This window comes from Babylonia areolata, chromosome 3, assembly GCF_041734735.1.
Source record: "Babylonia areolata isolate BAREFJ2019XMU chromosome 3, ASM4173473v1, whole genome shotgun sequence".
Taxonomy (NCBI): Eukaryota; Metazoa; Mollusca; class Gastropoda; order Neogastropoda; family Buccinidae; genus Babylonia; species Babylonia areolata.
Window position 1 is genome coordinate 60,047,430 of NC_134878.1, and position 18,779 is coordinate 60,066,208.

Below are 18,779 nucleotides of genomic sequence, written 5' to 3' on the forward strand. Positions count from 1 at the left end.
ATTTCAATTTTGTCAGTTGTCTTAAATGGGAGGTCACCTTCCAGCCGAATGTTTCCCATACCCACAGCGTTTGTTTTACTGTTATCTTTGTTTAATCACAATCTGGAGAATATTGCAAAGGCATTCAGTATTTCCGATGACTCGATTATGTTTTCCTCTTTTTAAGGAAAAGCATTGTGTCATCTGCTAACTGTTTTGTTTGTTTGGTTGTTGTTGTTGTTGTTGGTTTTGTGTGTGTGTTATTGTCTGGAGATGGGACACTGAAACCTTTGACGTTGCTGTTTCTCAGTCTTATTGCCAGTAATTCTACAACTGGTATGAAAGAAAGAAGGGAAAATGGACAAACTTGTCTTAAGATTTATGGATGCGTGTGAATGTCTGGTGTGAAAGCGCTTGGGTTTGTTTCTGGACAAGATTAAACGCTGTAAGAACACCTTTATTAACTGTTTGTTTGTTGGGGGGTGGGGGGGGGGTTCATCGTCATTATTCCTATGCTAGAGCAAATGCATAATCGTGGTAGTGGCGTTCCTCGTTCGGGGAGACAGAGAGCTTAGCAGTTAGGATGCAGGGAGCAGGCAGTTATCACATTGTGTTATGGAATGTTAAAAAATATCTACATGATGCTAAACGTGGCGTGTCCCATGTTTTTCTCTTGCACGTTAAGGTTTACACACACACAAAAAGTGAAAGGTCCCATTGCCGTTTTACGGACACAGAGGCAATGAATTCATACCGACTGTGTCTGATCTGGGGCTCGGCATGGGAAGGCGGAGCTCAAACCTCTCCTTCAGCCGCTTTTAAACCTCCCCAGCGGAAGCCAGGTACCCGTTCCCACCTATAAGGAGTGAAGAAAATCATAGTAAAGTTTCTTTCGCAAGGACACAACACTACGCCGAGAAGGGGCCTCGAACTCTGAACACTGGTGAACATTGGATGAGATGTCCAACGCCCAACTGATTCTTCCTCGGTGCACCCCTCGCATATTACGAATCACGGTAGGTGCCCCCCACCACCACCCGCGCGTTAGTGGTACAGTTTGTATCTGGAAAGTCCGACAAGAACAAAAAATCCCCTTGTTTGTCCGTGTTCAGAAAAAGGAAGAAGATTAATTATGTTTAAAAATAGATTAGTGAAAAAAAAAAATCTTCCCTCCTGTCCCTACCCTGTGGTTTTCTTCCTCTTTCTGTTAGTTTTTCCTGTTTCCTTCTATAGTGTGTGTCAATCTCCTCCTCCTCCTCCTCCTCCTCCTCCTCCTCCTCCTCTCTCTCTCTCTCTCTCTCTCTCTCTCTCTTCCTTTCTTTTTTTATTTTTCCCCTTTTTTACAACTCCTTCCTTTCCTTCATTTGTATTCCCCATAGTATTTGTCTTCCCTTTTCTCCACTCTTTATCCTCCTCCTCATCTTCTCCTATTACTCATCGGATTCGTTTTGGCCTGTGTTGCCCCTTGTCCATTTAGCAGGTTGATGTATTTTCTGTCATTCTCTGTTGATGTTACCGAACACAGCAATGGCCGTTCTGACCACCCAGTTCTTTGTTCATCTTTGTTTGGGGATTCTGCGGTGTTTTTTGCTTCCGAGTTCCCCTTTGTTCCGTTAACCCTTTTTCCTATATTATCATAATTATAGAGTCAGGTTCCTACATGATGGAATCATATCATGTTGCATATTAACCTTGCTGACCGCAAGGGGCCATTTCAGGGCTGAAAACCCGTCAGAAATTAAAATCAGTCAAGGAGCGACCCAATCATGTTGAAACTGTGGTTAAAATTAAGTTAGAAGGTTATCTCAAAACCAGGTATTGCTAATAATGCTTCATTTTTTTCTGTAGCGATATTTACTGTGCACAAAAAGCTGCTCAAAACGCCAGTACACTTGTTGTTTCAAGCTATGTAAAACTGAAATCAAGTGAAAGCCATTTAAAATTGAAATGAAGTAAAATAACCATCCACTTTCTTCAGGAAGTGAAAAACTGTGTCAGGCAGACTTCCGTGACAGGAAGAAAGGGGAAGCAGTGTGAACAGTATGTGTGTTTGTGGGCTCCATTATGTTTGGTTTCAAGGTCAGTTATATTGTTGTTGCAATGTGTACTTGTTGCCGTTTAAATTATCGTAGAAGAGTGAAGTATGGGGTGCTCGTCATTTATCTCTGCGCACTATCTCTATCTCGCTGTCTCCCTTTCTCTGTTGCTTTCTCTGTAGCTATCTCTTTCTCTTTGAATTTGCGTCCCCACGCCTCCATGGTTAGTCCTGGGTTTGTGAGGTGTGGAAGCACACCGCTGCTGAGCTCTTCGGGACAAAAGAGTGATAGTATACTCTGTCCCTTTCTCTCTCTCTCTCTCTCTCTCTCTCTCTCTCTCTCTCTCTCTCTCTCTCTCTCTCTCTGTCTGTCTGTCTGTCTCTCTTTCTCTCTCTCTCTCTCTGTGTCTTCTCTCTCTCTCTCTGTCTTCTCTCTCTCTCTCTCTGTCTTCCCCTCTCTCTCTCTCTTTCTGTCCCCCCCCCCCTCTCTCTCTCTGATTGTTTATTATTACATGATGCTTATATTATCCTAAATGGTGATTTAAATAGTAGAACCTCAAACATATGTTAATATTTCTCCGATTTCTACAAGCGGCATGAAAGTCATTCTGTCAATAAGTCACGACACTCACAAGATAATCTCTTGAACAATTATGGTAAGTTGTTGTTGAATGTGTGCACTGCATTAGATTTATGTATTTTAAATGGAGTATGTGAGGGCGACCTCCAAGGTCGCTATACCTACATTTCGGATGCTGGATGCAGTGTCAACGATTATTTATATTTTCAAAAGATCTCTTTCATATTGTGTTTGATTCATGTGAATTAATTGTATCAGAACATATTGACTCTTACCACCTACCTGTAACACTTCACGTTGTTTTCCCTAAAGGTAAGAATTTTGATGCAGCTGAACAAAAACAATACATTGTCATTGAAAAAATCACATGGAATGAAGAATATGCGTAGCTGTAATGAGCAGATACATAACATAAGTTCCAAATGAAAACTAGCCTTGCAACGAAACTGTTTTCATTACGTAATAGTTTCTCGGACTTTGAAAGCTTTATATAAATACAAAGCAAGGTTTCTAACAATTTCACAGGAGGTTGAAGACATTAACAAGTTCAATTTAAACATATTTGGTTGTCTATAATATTTAGGCTTAATAAATGATTCTCGAATACTCCTCAAAGCTGGACAACAAATGACAAAGTCCATTTCATTTTATGTTGTATTATGTGAATTGTTTTTTGTTTTTCTTTGTTTTTCATTGTAGTCTGTTCACATACCCCTTCATTAGGGGCCTTGGCCTATATGAATAAATCATCTCTCTCTCTCTCTCTCTCTCTCTCTCTCTCTCTCTCTCTCTCTCTCACGCATTCGCACATGTTGAATCTTTGTGACCGGTACACATAATAGCAGCACCATAGCACACACCAGTAAACCAACCAGCTGTGTGACTCATGTAACTGATGCAGAGAAGGAGCGAATGTATGGTGACCTCTTCCAGTCATCACCCCTGTCCTGTCCCCACACGCACACGCGCGCGCATGCACCACGCCCATCATCACTACCACCTCCAAGACTCGTCTGTGGTTGTGTGTTGTGTGCGCGCGCGCGCATTTTCTTTTGTTCTTCATGAGAATAAATGGGGAGGTGTCACTCATTCGCTGGGTCAAGCAAGTAGTTAAGGGGTTTATTTAATGCCTGTCGTTTCGGATTTCGCCCTCCATAATCATGGTGTCATTTCCGGTCAACCTCGTTATTCATTGTGTGCTTCAGTGTGTGTTCGCGCGCGCGTACGTGTGTGTGTGTGTGTGTGTGTGTGTGTGTGTTGCATTGAAGTCCCCTGAGGATCGCCAGAGGCCGAAACTGATACTAAGGGGAAACAATTTGCAGAACTTGTTGGCTCCTGTCCTTTTTGTATGTTTCGTGTGTGTGTGTGTGTGTGTGTAAATAATTTGGTGGTTGCGTGAGCGCGAGACAGGTGTGTTGGTGGGTAATGGGGGAATCAGCATTTCATGTCCATCAATCAGGTTTCGTCCTCAACAGCTATGAAGTCATCCTGGTCCACCTCCTTATTCTGTGTGTGTGTGTGTGTGTGTGTGTTTTCGCCCGCGCGTGCGTGTGTGTCAGTGAGTGAGAGAGAGAGAGAGTGTGTGTGTGTGTGTGTGTGTGTGTTTTGCACGCACACGTGGTTTGTATGTGTACACCGTCTTTTGATGTGTCCGTCCCTTCAGCTCTCTCTCTCTCTCTCTCTCTCTCTCTCTCTCTCTCTCTTTCTCTCTCTCTCTCTCTCTCTCTCTCTTCCTCTCTCTCTCTCTCTCTCTCTCTCTCTCTCTCTTCCTCTCTCTCTCTTCCTCTCTCTCTCACCGGCTCTAATAAAAAAGAAGTAAACATCACCACTGCACCAACAACTAGAAGAAAATTAACAACCCCTCACCGGCTCCCGACAAACAATCGATTTTTACCTGCACATACACACACACACACACACACACACACACACACACACACACACACACACACACACACACACACAATCCCTCTATCCTCGGTCTCTAGCAACAAGAGTCCCCCCCATAACCATGCACGCCGCCTCACTCTCCACTCTCTACTCTCTCTGTCTCCCCGTGTTGCAGCGAACCGCCGCAAGAGTGCCGTAGAGCTGCTGGCAGCCAGTCGCCCGAGGTACGTCAAGAGTGCTGCACTGCTGGACGACTCGGCTGTCGCTTCCACGCCCGACAGACATTACAGGTAACGTGGAATTTTGTTTGTTTTTTTTATATTATTGTCTCCCCCCCATCACCCCTCCCCCTCGTTCTGTTTCGCCCACTACACGTGTGTATCAGGACATGAAGGTATGTCTTCGGTTAGGTTAAGGTCCCATATATTATGTATTTTTGATATTTCAGTCCTTTGCTTTCTGCGTATCTTTCACTTTGTTATATTTTAATGTTAGTTATTCTTCCTTTCTGTTGTCCCTTTCCTGTGTTACGACTGATAATGATAGGGAGCAGTTTTTTTTAAGCAGAATTCATAAAACGATTGTTATGGAATGCAGTTCTTGCTTTATTCTGGGCCAGTGGTCTTTCTCGTGGTCAGAACGTCTGAATAAAGAACATGGATCTGGGTTTTCACTCCTCTTTTTCTCTGGACGTTAAGTCATGCACTGGGTGCTGATCTGTTGAAAAAAAAAACGATAAACCGAACCCCGTTTCCGTGCAACACTTAAAATAACCAACAGCCGGGAACAATAGAGTTGTTCCTAACAGAATTCTACAGAAAACACATAACTTTGGGGCATTGGTGATGTGTTCTCCCAGGGGAATCCACTCAAATTTCATACATAGAAATTTGACTCCCAAAAAATGCAATACCACGCAGTTTTTGAAATGTCTATGTTGACATAATGCACGTCTTTCCTGTGCCCAAGAATGCTGACTCTCTTGTACTGTCCATTGTTAAAAACCAATAAACCAAAAAACTCAAGCCACGAGGTTATTAATCTTCATGTTCATAAAAGGAAAAAGATTTGTCGGTGATGGTGATTTGGTGATTATTATAGTGGTATGCACGCTACTTCTCGCTGCTCTCTCTCTCTCTCTCCCTCTCTCTCCCTCTCTCTCTCTCTCTGTCTCGATTTCTCTCTCTCTCTCTCTCTCTCTCTCTCTCTGTCTCTCTCAGCAGACTGCAGTCATGCAAGCAATGCAGCCACGCTTCATCGATCGCACCATACTGGCTTTACACTACAATGTGCTTTCACATCGATTTACAAAAGGATACTCCCATCTGCTCGTGCATGGCAGGAAAATGAATTTGTGGATGAATATTCAGGTACTAGATAAATGAAGGTCCAAAGCTGACACCATCGAATAATCATTGCCACTGGGAAGGTCTTTGTGTTAACCCGTGGTTTATAAAATGAAGGGAATTCAGGAATTTTAGGACGGAGGGCTATTAGTGCAGTTTGGTAAATGATGGGGTTGTTCTGGGAGAAACTAATGTGCACTCTGGACTGTGTACATTTATTATAGGTATAGGTTTCAGCCGAGACCCTGGCTTTGACACACTATCTACATGCCTTGAGAAATCAGGTGAACAGGTGTGTGTGTTTGTGTTCGGCGCACAACTGTCTTTGCAAAAGTTGTAGGAGAAGGTAGAAGATATACTTTTATTGCTGCATTGCTTCGTGTGTCTATTCTTAGGTTATGTGCTGTGTTAGTGATGTATGTGCGTGCGTGTGTGTGTGTGTGTGTGCCGTGCGCGCGCGGGGGAGTGCGATTTTGATCATATCAAGGGATGCGTGAAGGGGTGGAAGTGAAGTATTGGTGGGTTGGGAGGGAAACTTATTCTCCATTCCCCGTATCTTCAAGCGGCGTCACTCTCAAACAGCCTTTTATGCTGCCACTTCCCTTCTCCACGCACGCACACACACACACACACACACACGCACGCACACACACACACGCGCGCGCGCGCGCACGCACACACACACACACACACACACACACACACACACACACACACACACACCTTCTCTCTCTCTCTCTCTCTCTCTCTCTCTCTCAAGCCTAGCGCTTGCCAAAAGAAAAAAGAAAAAAAAAGGCAATGAACATCACAAAGGGAGGTGATCCTGCACTGCTCGCTGATGACTCCCCATGGAGCAATGACCCTGTATACAGAGTCTGGTCCTGTCTATTGGCTCTTTGTTCGGAGAAAGACAGTATGTAGCGCCTCTTTGGATTCAACATAGGCGGGACCGCAATAGAGACTTGGAAAGTGCCCTCCCTTGAATCGGCCGTATCCCAAACACCCACAGGGATGGGAGTGAATAAGAGGGGATGGGGTGTGGAGGGGCAATCCAAACTGGGATCACTTCGAGTGCAGGTCAAAGAGGGGCCGCAGAACTGAAGACGTTTATGACGATCAATACCGGCGAAGATAAAAAGCAGATGACGCCGTTGGAGATCCAGTCTTATTGGAGAAATGGGCGGCGGCGCAGTGTTCTACGTTTCCTGTCAAGCGGAAACCAGGCCCGACAGATGCAGACACTTGCTTTGTTTCCTGGCCAGAAAAGTTAGCACAGCATTCTCGAAGACATAGTACAGTGAAATGTGCCAGTGTTAGAACTGGTGTGGTCCAAACACTCCACCTCCCCTCCCCACCCCCGCACACACACGAATACACACACGTATGGGCACGCACGCGCGCGCGCACACACACACACACGCAAACGAACGCAAGCACGCACAAAATCACACACACGCGTGCACAAAGTCACACACACATACATACACACACGCGCGTGCGCGCGATTTACCACCACCCAAACCTCCCTATTTACCTCACACTCGTAACCCCCCCCCACACCACCCACTCCCCCTCCACCCCACCCCACCCAGTTCCTCATGCCCCCTGCATGCCGTGCCGGACGGGACAGACAAACAGACAGACAGACATAGCGTGCGGTAATTGAAGAGTGTCCCAGGACCCATTCCATCCAATGTAAGCAAGCCAGCGGGCCTGTTGTGTGTTGGCAGGCTTTTTATCCCGGGACACCTATTGATTTTTACCGATGCCAACAGAGGGGCGTGGGGGGGAGCTAAGGGGAGGTGTGCAGGGGGTTGGGGACGGGGACGGGCAGGATGGTTGAAGACTTGCCGGGGTAGGGAGAGGAGGGGGGTGAAGCTGGACTGGTCTGCTTTGGGAGGGTGCTGGGGGAAGGGGTGGGGGTGGGGGGAGGAGAGATGAAGGTGTGACTTCAGAGAGACCCGTGCTGTGTTTTCTTCTTCGCCGAGTCTTGAGTCCCTCTCCCCGCCACCCTTTCCTCCTTTCCCTATTACCCCCCCCCCCCCACCCCCCCACCAACACATACACACACCGATATCATTTCCTACTCCGTGCATCATTTTCTTGCTCTCCCTTCCCCTGTCCAACACTGGGATGGGGGTAACGTACAAGTATGGTAAAAATGTTCCTGTGCCAAATTTGCCACGGCAATTGTTTTCCTGTCTCAAAATGATGTTTCGTTGATGCAATGTGGTATTGAATGGAGCGTGAAAAAAAATCAGTATCAAAAATCGTTTTTACGTGTCGGGAACGTGTTGAGGAATTACTTTGAATATTTTTGTCATTAAACTATTCCGGTACATGGATTCTGCCATGCACCCTCTCACCATCCCCCTCCCCTTGATTATTACACTGAAGAGGGCCTAATCTGCCCATTGCATAATAATATGAAAGAAAGATGAGGTGATTTCTGTGTTAACTCACTCAGTACGGCCAGTCCTCTCTTCTCCTAAACACAGACCCCTCGGATGTCCAGTGGGTGTCTGAATGACCCAACCTTTAGCTTCCGTCGTCAGAACTGTGGTATTCTTTGTCAACATTCACCTCTTCAGTATAAGAGCCTTCCGCTTGCAATATTTTGATGATGGTAATTGGGGCGAAACGCTGTTAACGTCGTCTCTTTCGCCGTTCGTATGGAGAGAGTTAAGTTGTCAAGAGCTGAATGCCGTTAGTATTGTAAATATGCAAGTATGAAGTTTACTTCTAGCGTCAAAGCACCAGCGTTTAGCTGGAAACCCGTCGATTTGTGTGTACAAATCTTTCATGTTTCGATCTATTGCTGTTTCTTGATGGTCTGTTAGTAGACTGCTCGTTGATGCTGAGTATCCGTATCAGTATCAGTAGCTCAAGGAGGCGTCACTGCGTTAGGTCAGATCCATATACGCTACACCACATCTGCCAAGCAGATGTCTGACCAGCAGCGTAACCCAATACGCTTAGTCAGGCCTCGAGGGGAATAAATGAATAAATAAATAAAAATTAATAGATAAATACATAAAAATACTACTTCTACTACTACTACTACTACTGCTGCTACTATTTATAAGGTGCAAAATCTTGATGAAGTCAACTCTAAGCAAGCAAGCAAGCGCACACACACACACACACACACACACACACACACACACACACACACACACACACACACACACACACACAAATTGACAGTTACGTTTAATGATTGCCCAACACCACCCTGGCATGCTGGGTAATGGCCTGTACATAGTTAAAGTATCCATACCCCGGTCCGTATCCTCCTTGTCAGACTGTGTGACGGTTATGTGGATGCCAGAGTGATAGACAGTTCTAACCAGTGTTCCCAATGGGCCTGATTTTTTGAGGGTCACTGTGACCCTTTGACTGGAATTTTTGAGGGTCATTGTCACATTTCTGAGGGTCAACAGGAAAACATACAAAAAATCAATGAAGACAATTGTACAATGAAAATGAAAAGAAACCCACACCTTCTCCAAACAAGGACATTCGAAATGCTTGAATACAATGAAAACACAGTCAACTACTTGTTCGGTGAAGTAGACCTAGGCTGCTGGCGAAGCGTTTGCCTGCATCGGCAAGGGAAGTTACTCTAACACGTTTTTGGCCAGCTCAGTTTCGTCTGCTATGCACTAGCCTAAGCTTAGGCCCATGATGCGTGCTTCGCGGTTTTCCTGGAAGCCGTAAGATGCTTGTTAGTTTCAGGAAAAAGTGTGCGTCACATTGACGCACAGGGTAAAAATTTTGTGCGTCAAAGTTGTAAATCTGTGCGTCATTTACGCACATATGTACGTTTTTGGGAACACTGCAAACGGTACAGTTTCTCACCAAGTGGCAGTATAACATGATGCGATTCATTCGGATCAAAGTCTTGTAACAGAGCTGTTAAGTGTCTCATGTAACAAGTGTCCAAAACTGTCTCGGGGTCCTTTTCTTGCTGCATGCTCAAAGTGCGAAAATTATTAACCATAGAATTAAATGAATCGGTTGAATAAAATGTCTGGTCGGGCGTATTCACCCGGCCAAGACCTCCGCTTGACTTGTGGCACTTGAAATATCCACGTTTTACACCAGTCTGTGACGACACGTATGGTCAGTTTTACAGGGAAGGAGGTCTTTGGTTATTGACTGCTGGCTCGTGGACTGTCTTGGTGAATAAACCATTGCATTTCAGCTGTGGAAACACTTAGTGACTGTGAAATGTGTCTCTGCACTGAGAACGTGATGACAGATACCTTTACAATAATGATAATAATGATGATGATGATGATGTGTAGGGGATAGGGAGGGGGTGCTTAAAGACTTGCGGGGTTGGGAGAGGAGGGGGTGAAGCTGGATAGGTCTGCTTAGGGATTGTGATGATGATGATGATGATGATAATAATAATAGTAGTAGTAGTAGTAATGATAATGCTGATTATCATAATAATCATCATCATCACCGATATCATAATCATCATCATAAGAAGAAAAAAGGTATAAGCGCTGAATTTTGTGCAGAGACAAGTCAGAGCGCTTGCACACCAGTCATTCACATACACGCACAGCTCTGATTCAGAGGGGAGGGGAGAAGAAAAAAAAAATATAAATACATGTAAGTAAAAAAGGTAGAGAAACTGCAGACCAGGGAGAGGGAGGAGATGGGAAGGTGGGTGTGATGTGCACAAAATGATTCCGCGGATCAGTCCTGTCATAAACAATATTCTAACAAAATATCAAATAATCGAACACAAATTCAACGAATGAAGAAAAATGGACCGTATTCTAGAGCGGATAAAACAAAGCAAAAACTCACCAGGGGGGTCAGATCGGAAATGAGGACAGTTAAAACGCGGTGACACGATCACTACACCACCACTAAGTGAAACGAAGCGTGCCAGGAAAAAAAGGAGCAAGGGAAAGCTGAAGCCGTTGGCCGCGATCAAATGCATAATGAGCGAAGACGAGATAGTGCTCTTTGTGCTCTGTCTTTGTTTTCAAAGGTCAAGGACACTGGGGCCAGACGGTCGGCCGGACTGGAGAGATCAACTAATCGATACTGCTTCCTTCGTCGTATAGCTACTCAGCATTTTTTTTTCTTTCTTTCTTTCTTTTTTTTAACTCTTTGAGTACTGAAACTTGTTATTGTTAAACTATCAGCGTGGCATTAGGTACTGCAATCCCTGCCGAACGTGTACTTTTCAATGGTGTCATTTGATTTTTATGATCAAAGGCAGCAAAATCCTAAGAGGAATAAGTCCATGTAAAGAGTGGTGACTGACATCCTGACTGGCAATCTCGGTGTTATCTCGGTGAGGTGAGAGCCCTTCACTGACGAGCATACTTACCAGCAGCAGTCAAGGAATTAATCAGATCAGTAAGTCGTCAGTTCAAGGTTTCTGTATCTGAACGGTGATCAAATAGCTAATAAAATGAAACAAGTCAGCTATTGGTTAAAATAAACCAATGAATATGCATAAGGCACAAGTAAAGATACGTACAGACTGAAGGAAGGAAGGAGATAAAAGGAATACAACAAAAGAAATAGAAATAGGAGGATGATAAGAGGAAAGTGTGTGAAAGCCTGAGCAGAGGGAAGGAGGTATGCATTTCTGTCTGCATATATACGATGGCATTTGTGCGCCGAGATTAATTGATTAATTCCAACAGATTCATTGATTTAGTCAATTTAGGGATGAACAGTTTGTTGATTCTATCAAAACACCAGCCAAAGTCAATCTACCCAGGGCCAGCATTCCCACGCTCGCATCTTGCATTATTACAGAAATGCAGTTTCAGTCCGTCCGTCTGTTTGTGACTGGTCGTTGAGCGATAAGATGTGAGTTCTCGGAGGTTTTCTTTCTCGTACATATGACATGCAGGCAAACCACACTTGCATTCACGCGTGCGAGGGGTAGTGCTTTCTCTCTCCCTCCCCCCACCCCCCCCCCCCTCTCTCTCTCTCTCTCTCTCTCTCTCTCTCTTCCATTCTACCTTTCTGTCTCCATCAATCACCCCCATCTCATTTTTTTCAGCCACCCTCCCCCCACACTCTCGTTAGCTCCCCACAGTCGCTCCTTTCCCCATTCCTTCTCCATATCTCCAGTTTATTTATCACTCATCTCGAACCTTTACGATCCGGCTGTCTCATCTGCAGCCCTTTATTTTTCTGTTCAGTTTTGATGACCCCGTTCAGTTTCGGCCTGCCACCCCCCCCCCCCCCCCCCGCATCCTTTCTAATTGCCGCACTTGCACGCACGGGCATACTCATTCACACAATGTGTACACGCACAGGCGCGCTAGCACGCACACACATATGCACGCATGCAAAACACGCGCACGCTACGTGCACGCACCTCTCTCTCTCTCTCTCTCTCTCTCTCTCTCTCTCTTCATCTCCCCATCCGCTCTCACACAGAATAACTTTTTTTTTCCCTTTTGTCTAATGTATATGTACAAAAAATAAATAAATAAAAAAGAACGAATTCCTGCGACTCCCCGGAGACCTAGCGCGATACCGTTTTTATCCCCACACGGCAGGTGTCGGCAGCTGCGGCTGTCTGGTTAGCCGTGGACTGGAACCCAGATCACCCCGGAGGGATGGATGAGTTAACGTGATAGTCATCAGCGTTATTCGGGAGGCCGTTGGATCGGGCCTTGTGATGTGTAGCTTAACCAGTACATCAGGGTTTGGGGGGCATCTTCCCTTGTGCGGGTCCTTGTATTGATTGATGGGTCGCATTCTGAGCGATGTTAGCTAGCAGCGTTGAGTTTGCTTTTAAAGAATCGTCGTAATGAAACTGGCATTCATGGACTTAGGAACAAGTCTTAAGTGTATAGGCAAAATCAGCTCCGTGCATGCGGGTCGCTTGAGCGAACGAAACAGCACTAAGTTTGCTTATCGTTAAGAATTGTCCTAACTCCACGGGTAACCTCCATGGATGTAATGCATGAGCGAACTTAGCAACGATAAGTTTGCTTAGAGTTAAGAACGTTCCTCTCTCCACGGTAAATTCCATATGCTAAGGAACATTTAAACTCTAGTCAAAGTTAGCGTTGCTCAAGATCGCCTCGTGCAACCCGGTCCATAAGCATTAGGAACATTCCTAACTCAAGCAAACTTAGCGCTGCAAACGGATCCAACCCGACCCCGGTCCGTGCGGCTTATCCCTCTGGTTGTCTGGAATTCTACGGTCCGTTTGGGACCACAACAATAACTTGAATTACAATTGTGAAGAAATTTTCATGGGGGAAAATGAATATGAAAGTGAATTTACGAAGTTTGGAGCCACTGGCGTGCACGGCGTTTCTTGAGATATGTGAGAATAATGTGTTGAATAATTTTAACTCTCTCACTTCCTCCCTCCCTCCCTCCCTCCCTCTCTCTCTCTCTCTCTCTCTCTCTCTCTCTCTCTCTCCCCTCATGTCCCCTCTCCCTCTCACTCTGCCACTCTTTCTCTGTCACTCTCTCTGCCTCTGTCACTCTCTCTCTCTCTCTCTCTCTCTCTCTCTCTCTCTCTCTCTCTCTCTCTCTCTCTCCCCTCCTCCTTCTCTCTATCCCCATCCCTCTCACATTTTCTGATGAAATCGTTTCGCTCTTTCCCCTTCCGTTTGATAAAAGCCATGTACTGCGTGTTAACCTTCTGTTCAGCCGAGGAGACACTAGCCCTTCAGGTGCCGTCACACATCTGTGTGCATGTGTGCACGCACGTGTGCGAAACTCTCTCTCTCTCTCTCTCTCTCTCTCTCTCTCTCTCTCTGCTTATCTGTGTGTGTGTGTCTCTCTCTCTCTCTCTCTCTCTCTCTCTCTCTCTCTTCCTCCGTCTCTCTCTCTCTTCCTCCGTCTCTCTCTGTCTCTCTCTTACAGGCACACACGCGCGAAAACACACACAAACACGCACACAAACACGCACGCATGCACACTGTCGTGTACGCATACACAATAATTATTATTATTTTCTGGTATTTCACATTAATGAATATGTTGTGGAACTTAACAGTTCTTCGAAGTATATTGTTTTCACTTGTACATTTATTAGTATTAGAATCTGGAACTCCTTTGAACCGTGATTTATTTAAATTACGTTCCTCTCTTTCCCGACTTAGATGACAACCTGATCGATTTTTTCAAACCATCAACCGTAGACAAAACTTGTCAGAAGAAGTAAAGCCGATCATAGCAGACGTGGGGGGAAATTACTCTCAGCCCATGCGCAAAGGAAAACGAGATTATTTCCTGGTGTTGCAAGGCGGTGGTGGGTTTTTTGTTGTTGTTGTTTTGTTGTTGTTGTTTTTTGTTTGTTGTTGTTGTTTTTTTGTTTGTTTTTTTTTTTTTTTTTTTTTTTGTTTTTTTTGGGTTTTTTATATTTTGTTTTTGTCAAACTGAAGGCAAAAGAAATAATATGGCTTGACCGTTTCGTTCGTTGTTCAGGTGATTGACTCAGCGTCCTGTTGGCGCAGAAAGAACTGAACTGGCTTGGCCTCAGGGGGTGGGGTGAAGGGAGCGGGAAGGGGGTGGGGTGGGGCAACTTTTTTATCGATCATCCAGGCTATATTGGCACCGGCTTCCTACAACTTTCTTTGGCAACCGCCTGCGTTCTTTCTTCCTTACCCTCCATCCCTCCACCCATTTCTTCTCCTCCACGATCTCTCCCCCACCCCCCACCCCCACACACACCCTTCTTTGCACAGTCCAGCACCGTTCCCACCTCTCCCTCACCCCCCTCCCCTCCCCTTCATGTCCCAGGTTTGTTGCCGCCGTCTATTATTATCCTTGTGGCCAAACCGGTGTATTCTCTACATAGTTTTGAAAAGCGTTGAACAGAGCGCATGGGAGGCTGGTGGTGCTTCAGACATAACCAGCCTCGTCTCCCACCGTCTGTGTGGGAAGCGAGAGTCATAACAGGAAGAAGGGATCAAGAAGCGACGACAGACAGAAGGTGTCAGTTCACTACGATACTCTTGCCTTGTCTGCTGGCGGGGAAAGTGGGTGTCCATGCCATGCTGTTTTACTGCTTTAACTGTTATACCCCCCAAGTTCCGTCCACGGTGCAAGAGTTTGATGTTTGAGTGTGGGTATGTGGAATAGCTAAGAGAGAGAGAGATGATCAGCAGGGATTATTAACCTGTTCATTATTATGTCTTTAATTCACACATGATTTTAGACAAATCCTCGCAAAATGGGTGTTGACGAATAGCATATGAAAATAGATAACAAAGTTTGAACGGAACAGGGAAAATCCATGATTTGGGTGTTATTTATGTATTTCAGAACGTAAAAACCTCTCAGACTGTCGTTGCAGAGGTAAAAACGTTTGAAATTAGTGTGCATATAATTTATCAGCATATTCAGCATCGGTTCTCATATGAAATCTGAATGAAGCAAAGCGAGTTAGATATTAAACAACAAACAGTCGCAGTAACTCTTGCTTTTTTGTTCTTTAACTCACTCAGTACGGCCAGTCCTCTCTTCTCCTCTACACAGACCCCTCGGGTGTCCAGTGGGTGTCTGAATGACCCAACCTTTAGCTTCCGTCGTCAGAATTGTGGTATTCTTTGTCAACATTCACCTCTTCAGTATAAGAGCCTTCCACTTTCAATATTTTGATGGTGGTAATTGGGATGAAACGCTGTTAACGTCGTCTCTTTCGCCGTTCGTATGGAGAGAGTTAAAAAAAAAAAAAAAAAAAAGATAGAATTGCTGCTTGTGTGTGTTGTTTGATATTTTATTTGTTTTCGTCCTGGATGTAGTTCATTGTAAAGAACATTTGAACATGAACTGTTGATCTGGAGTCGGCTCAGTGAAACGATGGGATAGTAGTGTTGCGACTCAATGAATTAATGCTACCAAAGCTACTGTCTGATCCACCGTGTAGCTTTGGTATGCGTGTGTTTTTTTGGGTGTTTTTTTTCATGGAAACAAAAAAAAGGTTGTTTATTTTTCGGACTGCAAAGAAAGGCCCAGATCGATCATGTCCAGTAACTGTAAAATCTTATAAATTAGTTTGTAAATTGGTTGCTGTCATTATGGGGATACTGAATCTCGATGTGGATGATAAAATCATAAGAATTACGGCGGACAATGAAAGACTTACCAAAGGCAACATAAAAAAAAAAGAAAAAAGATGTTGAATATCGTAAAAAATCAGTCGACAGCATTCTTTATTTTCAATAAAAGAAAGAAAAGGGGAAAAAAGGTAAATGACGATGATGATGACAATGATAATAATAATAATGATAACAACAACAACAACAACAACAAATATAATAACAATAATGAATAGTAGCAGCGCAGCACTGGTGGTTGTGTCTCCTGTCCAGTTAAACAGGAAGGAACAGGGAAACAGTCTTGAAAGGTAAGGACAATTCATCAAACGATGACCATAGCTGCATGAACCCACAGGGGAAAAAATAAAATAAAATAAAGAAGAACCAGAGCAGCGACAGTGCATGATTGATGTCATGGTTACCGACGTTTGTTGCAGGTCTATCTGTCAGCCCATAGAGAAGCCCCCTGTCCGCTCCAAGTCGGAGTTCGACGTGTCCAAGCTGCACGAGCTCCTCGCGCAGGAGGGCGGGGTCTACGATGACGACGACGTGGATGGCAACGACTTGTCAGGGGACGATACCACAACAAGGCTGAGCGACGACTTACGGCCCCTTTCAGCCAGATCCAGGGAGAGGGGGGAGGAGGAGGAGAAGGGAGAGGGGCGGTCAGCTACCACCCCTCCAGGGGGCAGCGTGAGCGGAGGAGGAGGAGTAAGAGGAGAAGGGCGGAAAATCAATAGTGCAGCAGACAGACAAGATGAAAGCCAACGATTTTTCCGTTCTGCAGGCAACGTTGCTGCCTCAGCGTCAGTGCCCGCCCACACACCACCACCCGTCCCCCCCAAGCCTGTCTTCGTCTCCGCGTCTCTATCCAACCACTCCAGCACGCAAACCCCGGCACCCGCTGTGTACACGGCCCGCCCCATCTACATAAACCTCGCTCCCTCTCCCCCACACCCACACCCACACGCCGCTCAACGGACAGGTAACGCCAGCGACCTGACCCCCGTCAACCGGACCATCCGCGTGATCCCCGCGGCCAGCCACGTCCTGAGCCCCCCCGCCATGTCTGAGGAAAGTCTGGACAAGACCCCCACCAACCCCACAGGGGGGGATCTGACGGGACACGATCTCTTCACGCCGCCAGCACCTGTACAGGAAGGGGAGGGGAGTGCCGACGGGGAGAGGGTAGGAGGCAGCACCCCCTCCACCCCCGTGACCTCCGTGGACCCTGCACCCCCAACCTCCAGCCCCTCACCCACCCCTGCCCCCACCCCCGCCCCCAGACTGTCCCTCAGGGGCTCCGGGGAGTTCGTGAGCGTGGGGGGCAGCCCGTGTAACTTCAACCCCGTGCCCCGGTCCTTCTCGGACATCTCGTGCCGCCACTCGCAGGCCGGGTCGGACGTGTCCTCCGGGGGCGCCAGCCGAGCCTCCCGCTCCAGCACCGGGGCCAACCTGGAGCGCTTCTTCAACGAGATGGGGCTGGAGCGGGACATCCTGGACCCCATGATCCAGCTCCAGCACCGCCGCTACGGCGGGGGCTCCGAGATGGACATCTACGACAGCATCAGCTCCCTGGAGTCGCACGGCGACGCCCGCAGCATCTGCAGTGCCTTGTCCCGCAGCGAGAAGGAGATCTCCGACTCGGAGTCGTTCGAGCGCAGCCAGCAGCAGACGTCGGTGGTGGAGAGGAACGCGCGCATCATCAAGTGGTTGTGTAACGTGCGCAAGGCCAAGACCCCGGCCACCACCAGTGTCCAGGGCAGCGCCGCCAGCTAGCCCGGGCCAGGTCAGGGAGGGGGGGTGTTTGGGAGCCTGGGGGCGGGTGGAGACAGACAGGGTCATGGGTGATGTCTGCTTCATCGTGTTCTTATCATTATTCCTGGTGGAAGGACTGACTGGTCGTGTCACTCTCTGAAGAGTGCGGCAGGTGCTTGACAGAATGCTTGTGATGGTGGTTTCTTCTCAGTCACACCTTGAGTGATTGTTGATAGAGTTGACGAGGGAAGCAGTTTCCGTTTGTTTTCAGTGAAGTCTCAGTACAAAACGGAATCATTTTTTCCCATTGGAACGATGAGGACCACACAATAATCCAGGTCGTGTGTAAGGGTGGGGAGGTCCAGGAAAAAAAGAAAGAAAAGAAAAAGACACATCCTGACAAAAGTCAAACTCTTGGCATTTAGGATTGCACAGAAAGCTGTGCACCATTATTTCGTGACCGGCGCAGTATATACTAGAACTTTTGTTAACTGTGATAGACACGCACCCAATTCTTCTTCACCAACAAAGACATCGAAGAGAAACAGTGCTGTGTGCAGACTATTGACGACCGTGGCTTATCATACATCTCGCAGCCTTTGTTGCGCAGAAAGTGGAGGGTTCATACGGTGAACATCCTGCTCTGAACAGTGTGTAGGATTCTTGTCTGTGCATGTTTTGTCTTTCTGAGACTACACGCTTGTGTCTTCTGCTGTGCGCACGATACTGGACCAGTGCCATAGAACACAATTCACACCATGCTTGTATATTGTAGAAAGTAACAAAGGAAGGCATGGTAGACTGAGTAACAAACGATCCTTGAAAACAGAGGGGAATTAAGCCAGAGTGCAGTGGAAAACGAGATTTCACTTGACCCTTAGAATCTGTATGTTTTTTTGGGGGGTGGGGGGGGGGCTTTCTCAGGTTACACCTCAACAACCGTAGGCAGTGGAGGCACTGACATAGTTGGTGGAACTTTGACACTAATAGTTATTCATCTAAATCCAGCAATAGTTTGTGTGTGTGTGTGTGCGCGCAATAACACACACACGTGTGTACGCATGCATGCATGGAACGAGCGCACGCATGCATTCACACACACAGAAACAGCAATAACAAACACATCCACAACA

At 46.3% G+C, this 18,779-nt stretch overlaps 1 protein-coding gene across 1 annotated transcript; it reads left to right on the forward strand.

Moving 5' to 3' along the window:
* The first annotated feature begins 721 nt into the window (after positions 1–721).
* Positions 722–18,535, forward strand: LOC143280393 (uncharacterized). The gene is made up of 3 exons (XM_076585026.1): positions 722–821; positions 4,660–4,774; positions 16,326–18,535. The coding sequence occupies exons 1-3, from the start codon at positions 722–724 to the stop codon at positions 17,665–17,667; spliced, it is 1,557 nt and encodes a 518-aa protein (XP_076441141.1). The 3' UTR covers positions 17,668–18,535.
* Positions 18,536–18,779: the final 244 nt, after the last annotated feature.

Coding starts and splice junctions, on each gene's coding strand:
- LOC143280393 (XM_076585026.1), top strand. CDS start 722: ATGAATTCATACCGACTGTGTCTGATCTGGGGCTCGGCATGGGAAGGC. Junction 822..4,659: donor ACCTCCCCAGCGGAAGCCAG/GTACCCGTTCCC, acceptor CCCGTGTTGCAG/CGAACCGCCGCAAGAGTGCC. Junction 4,775..16,325: donor ACGCCCGACAGACATTACAG/GTAACGTGGAAT, acceptor CGTTTGTTGCAG/GTCTATCTGTCAGCCCATAG.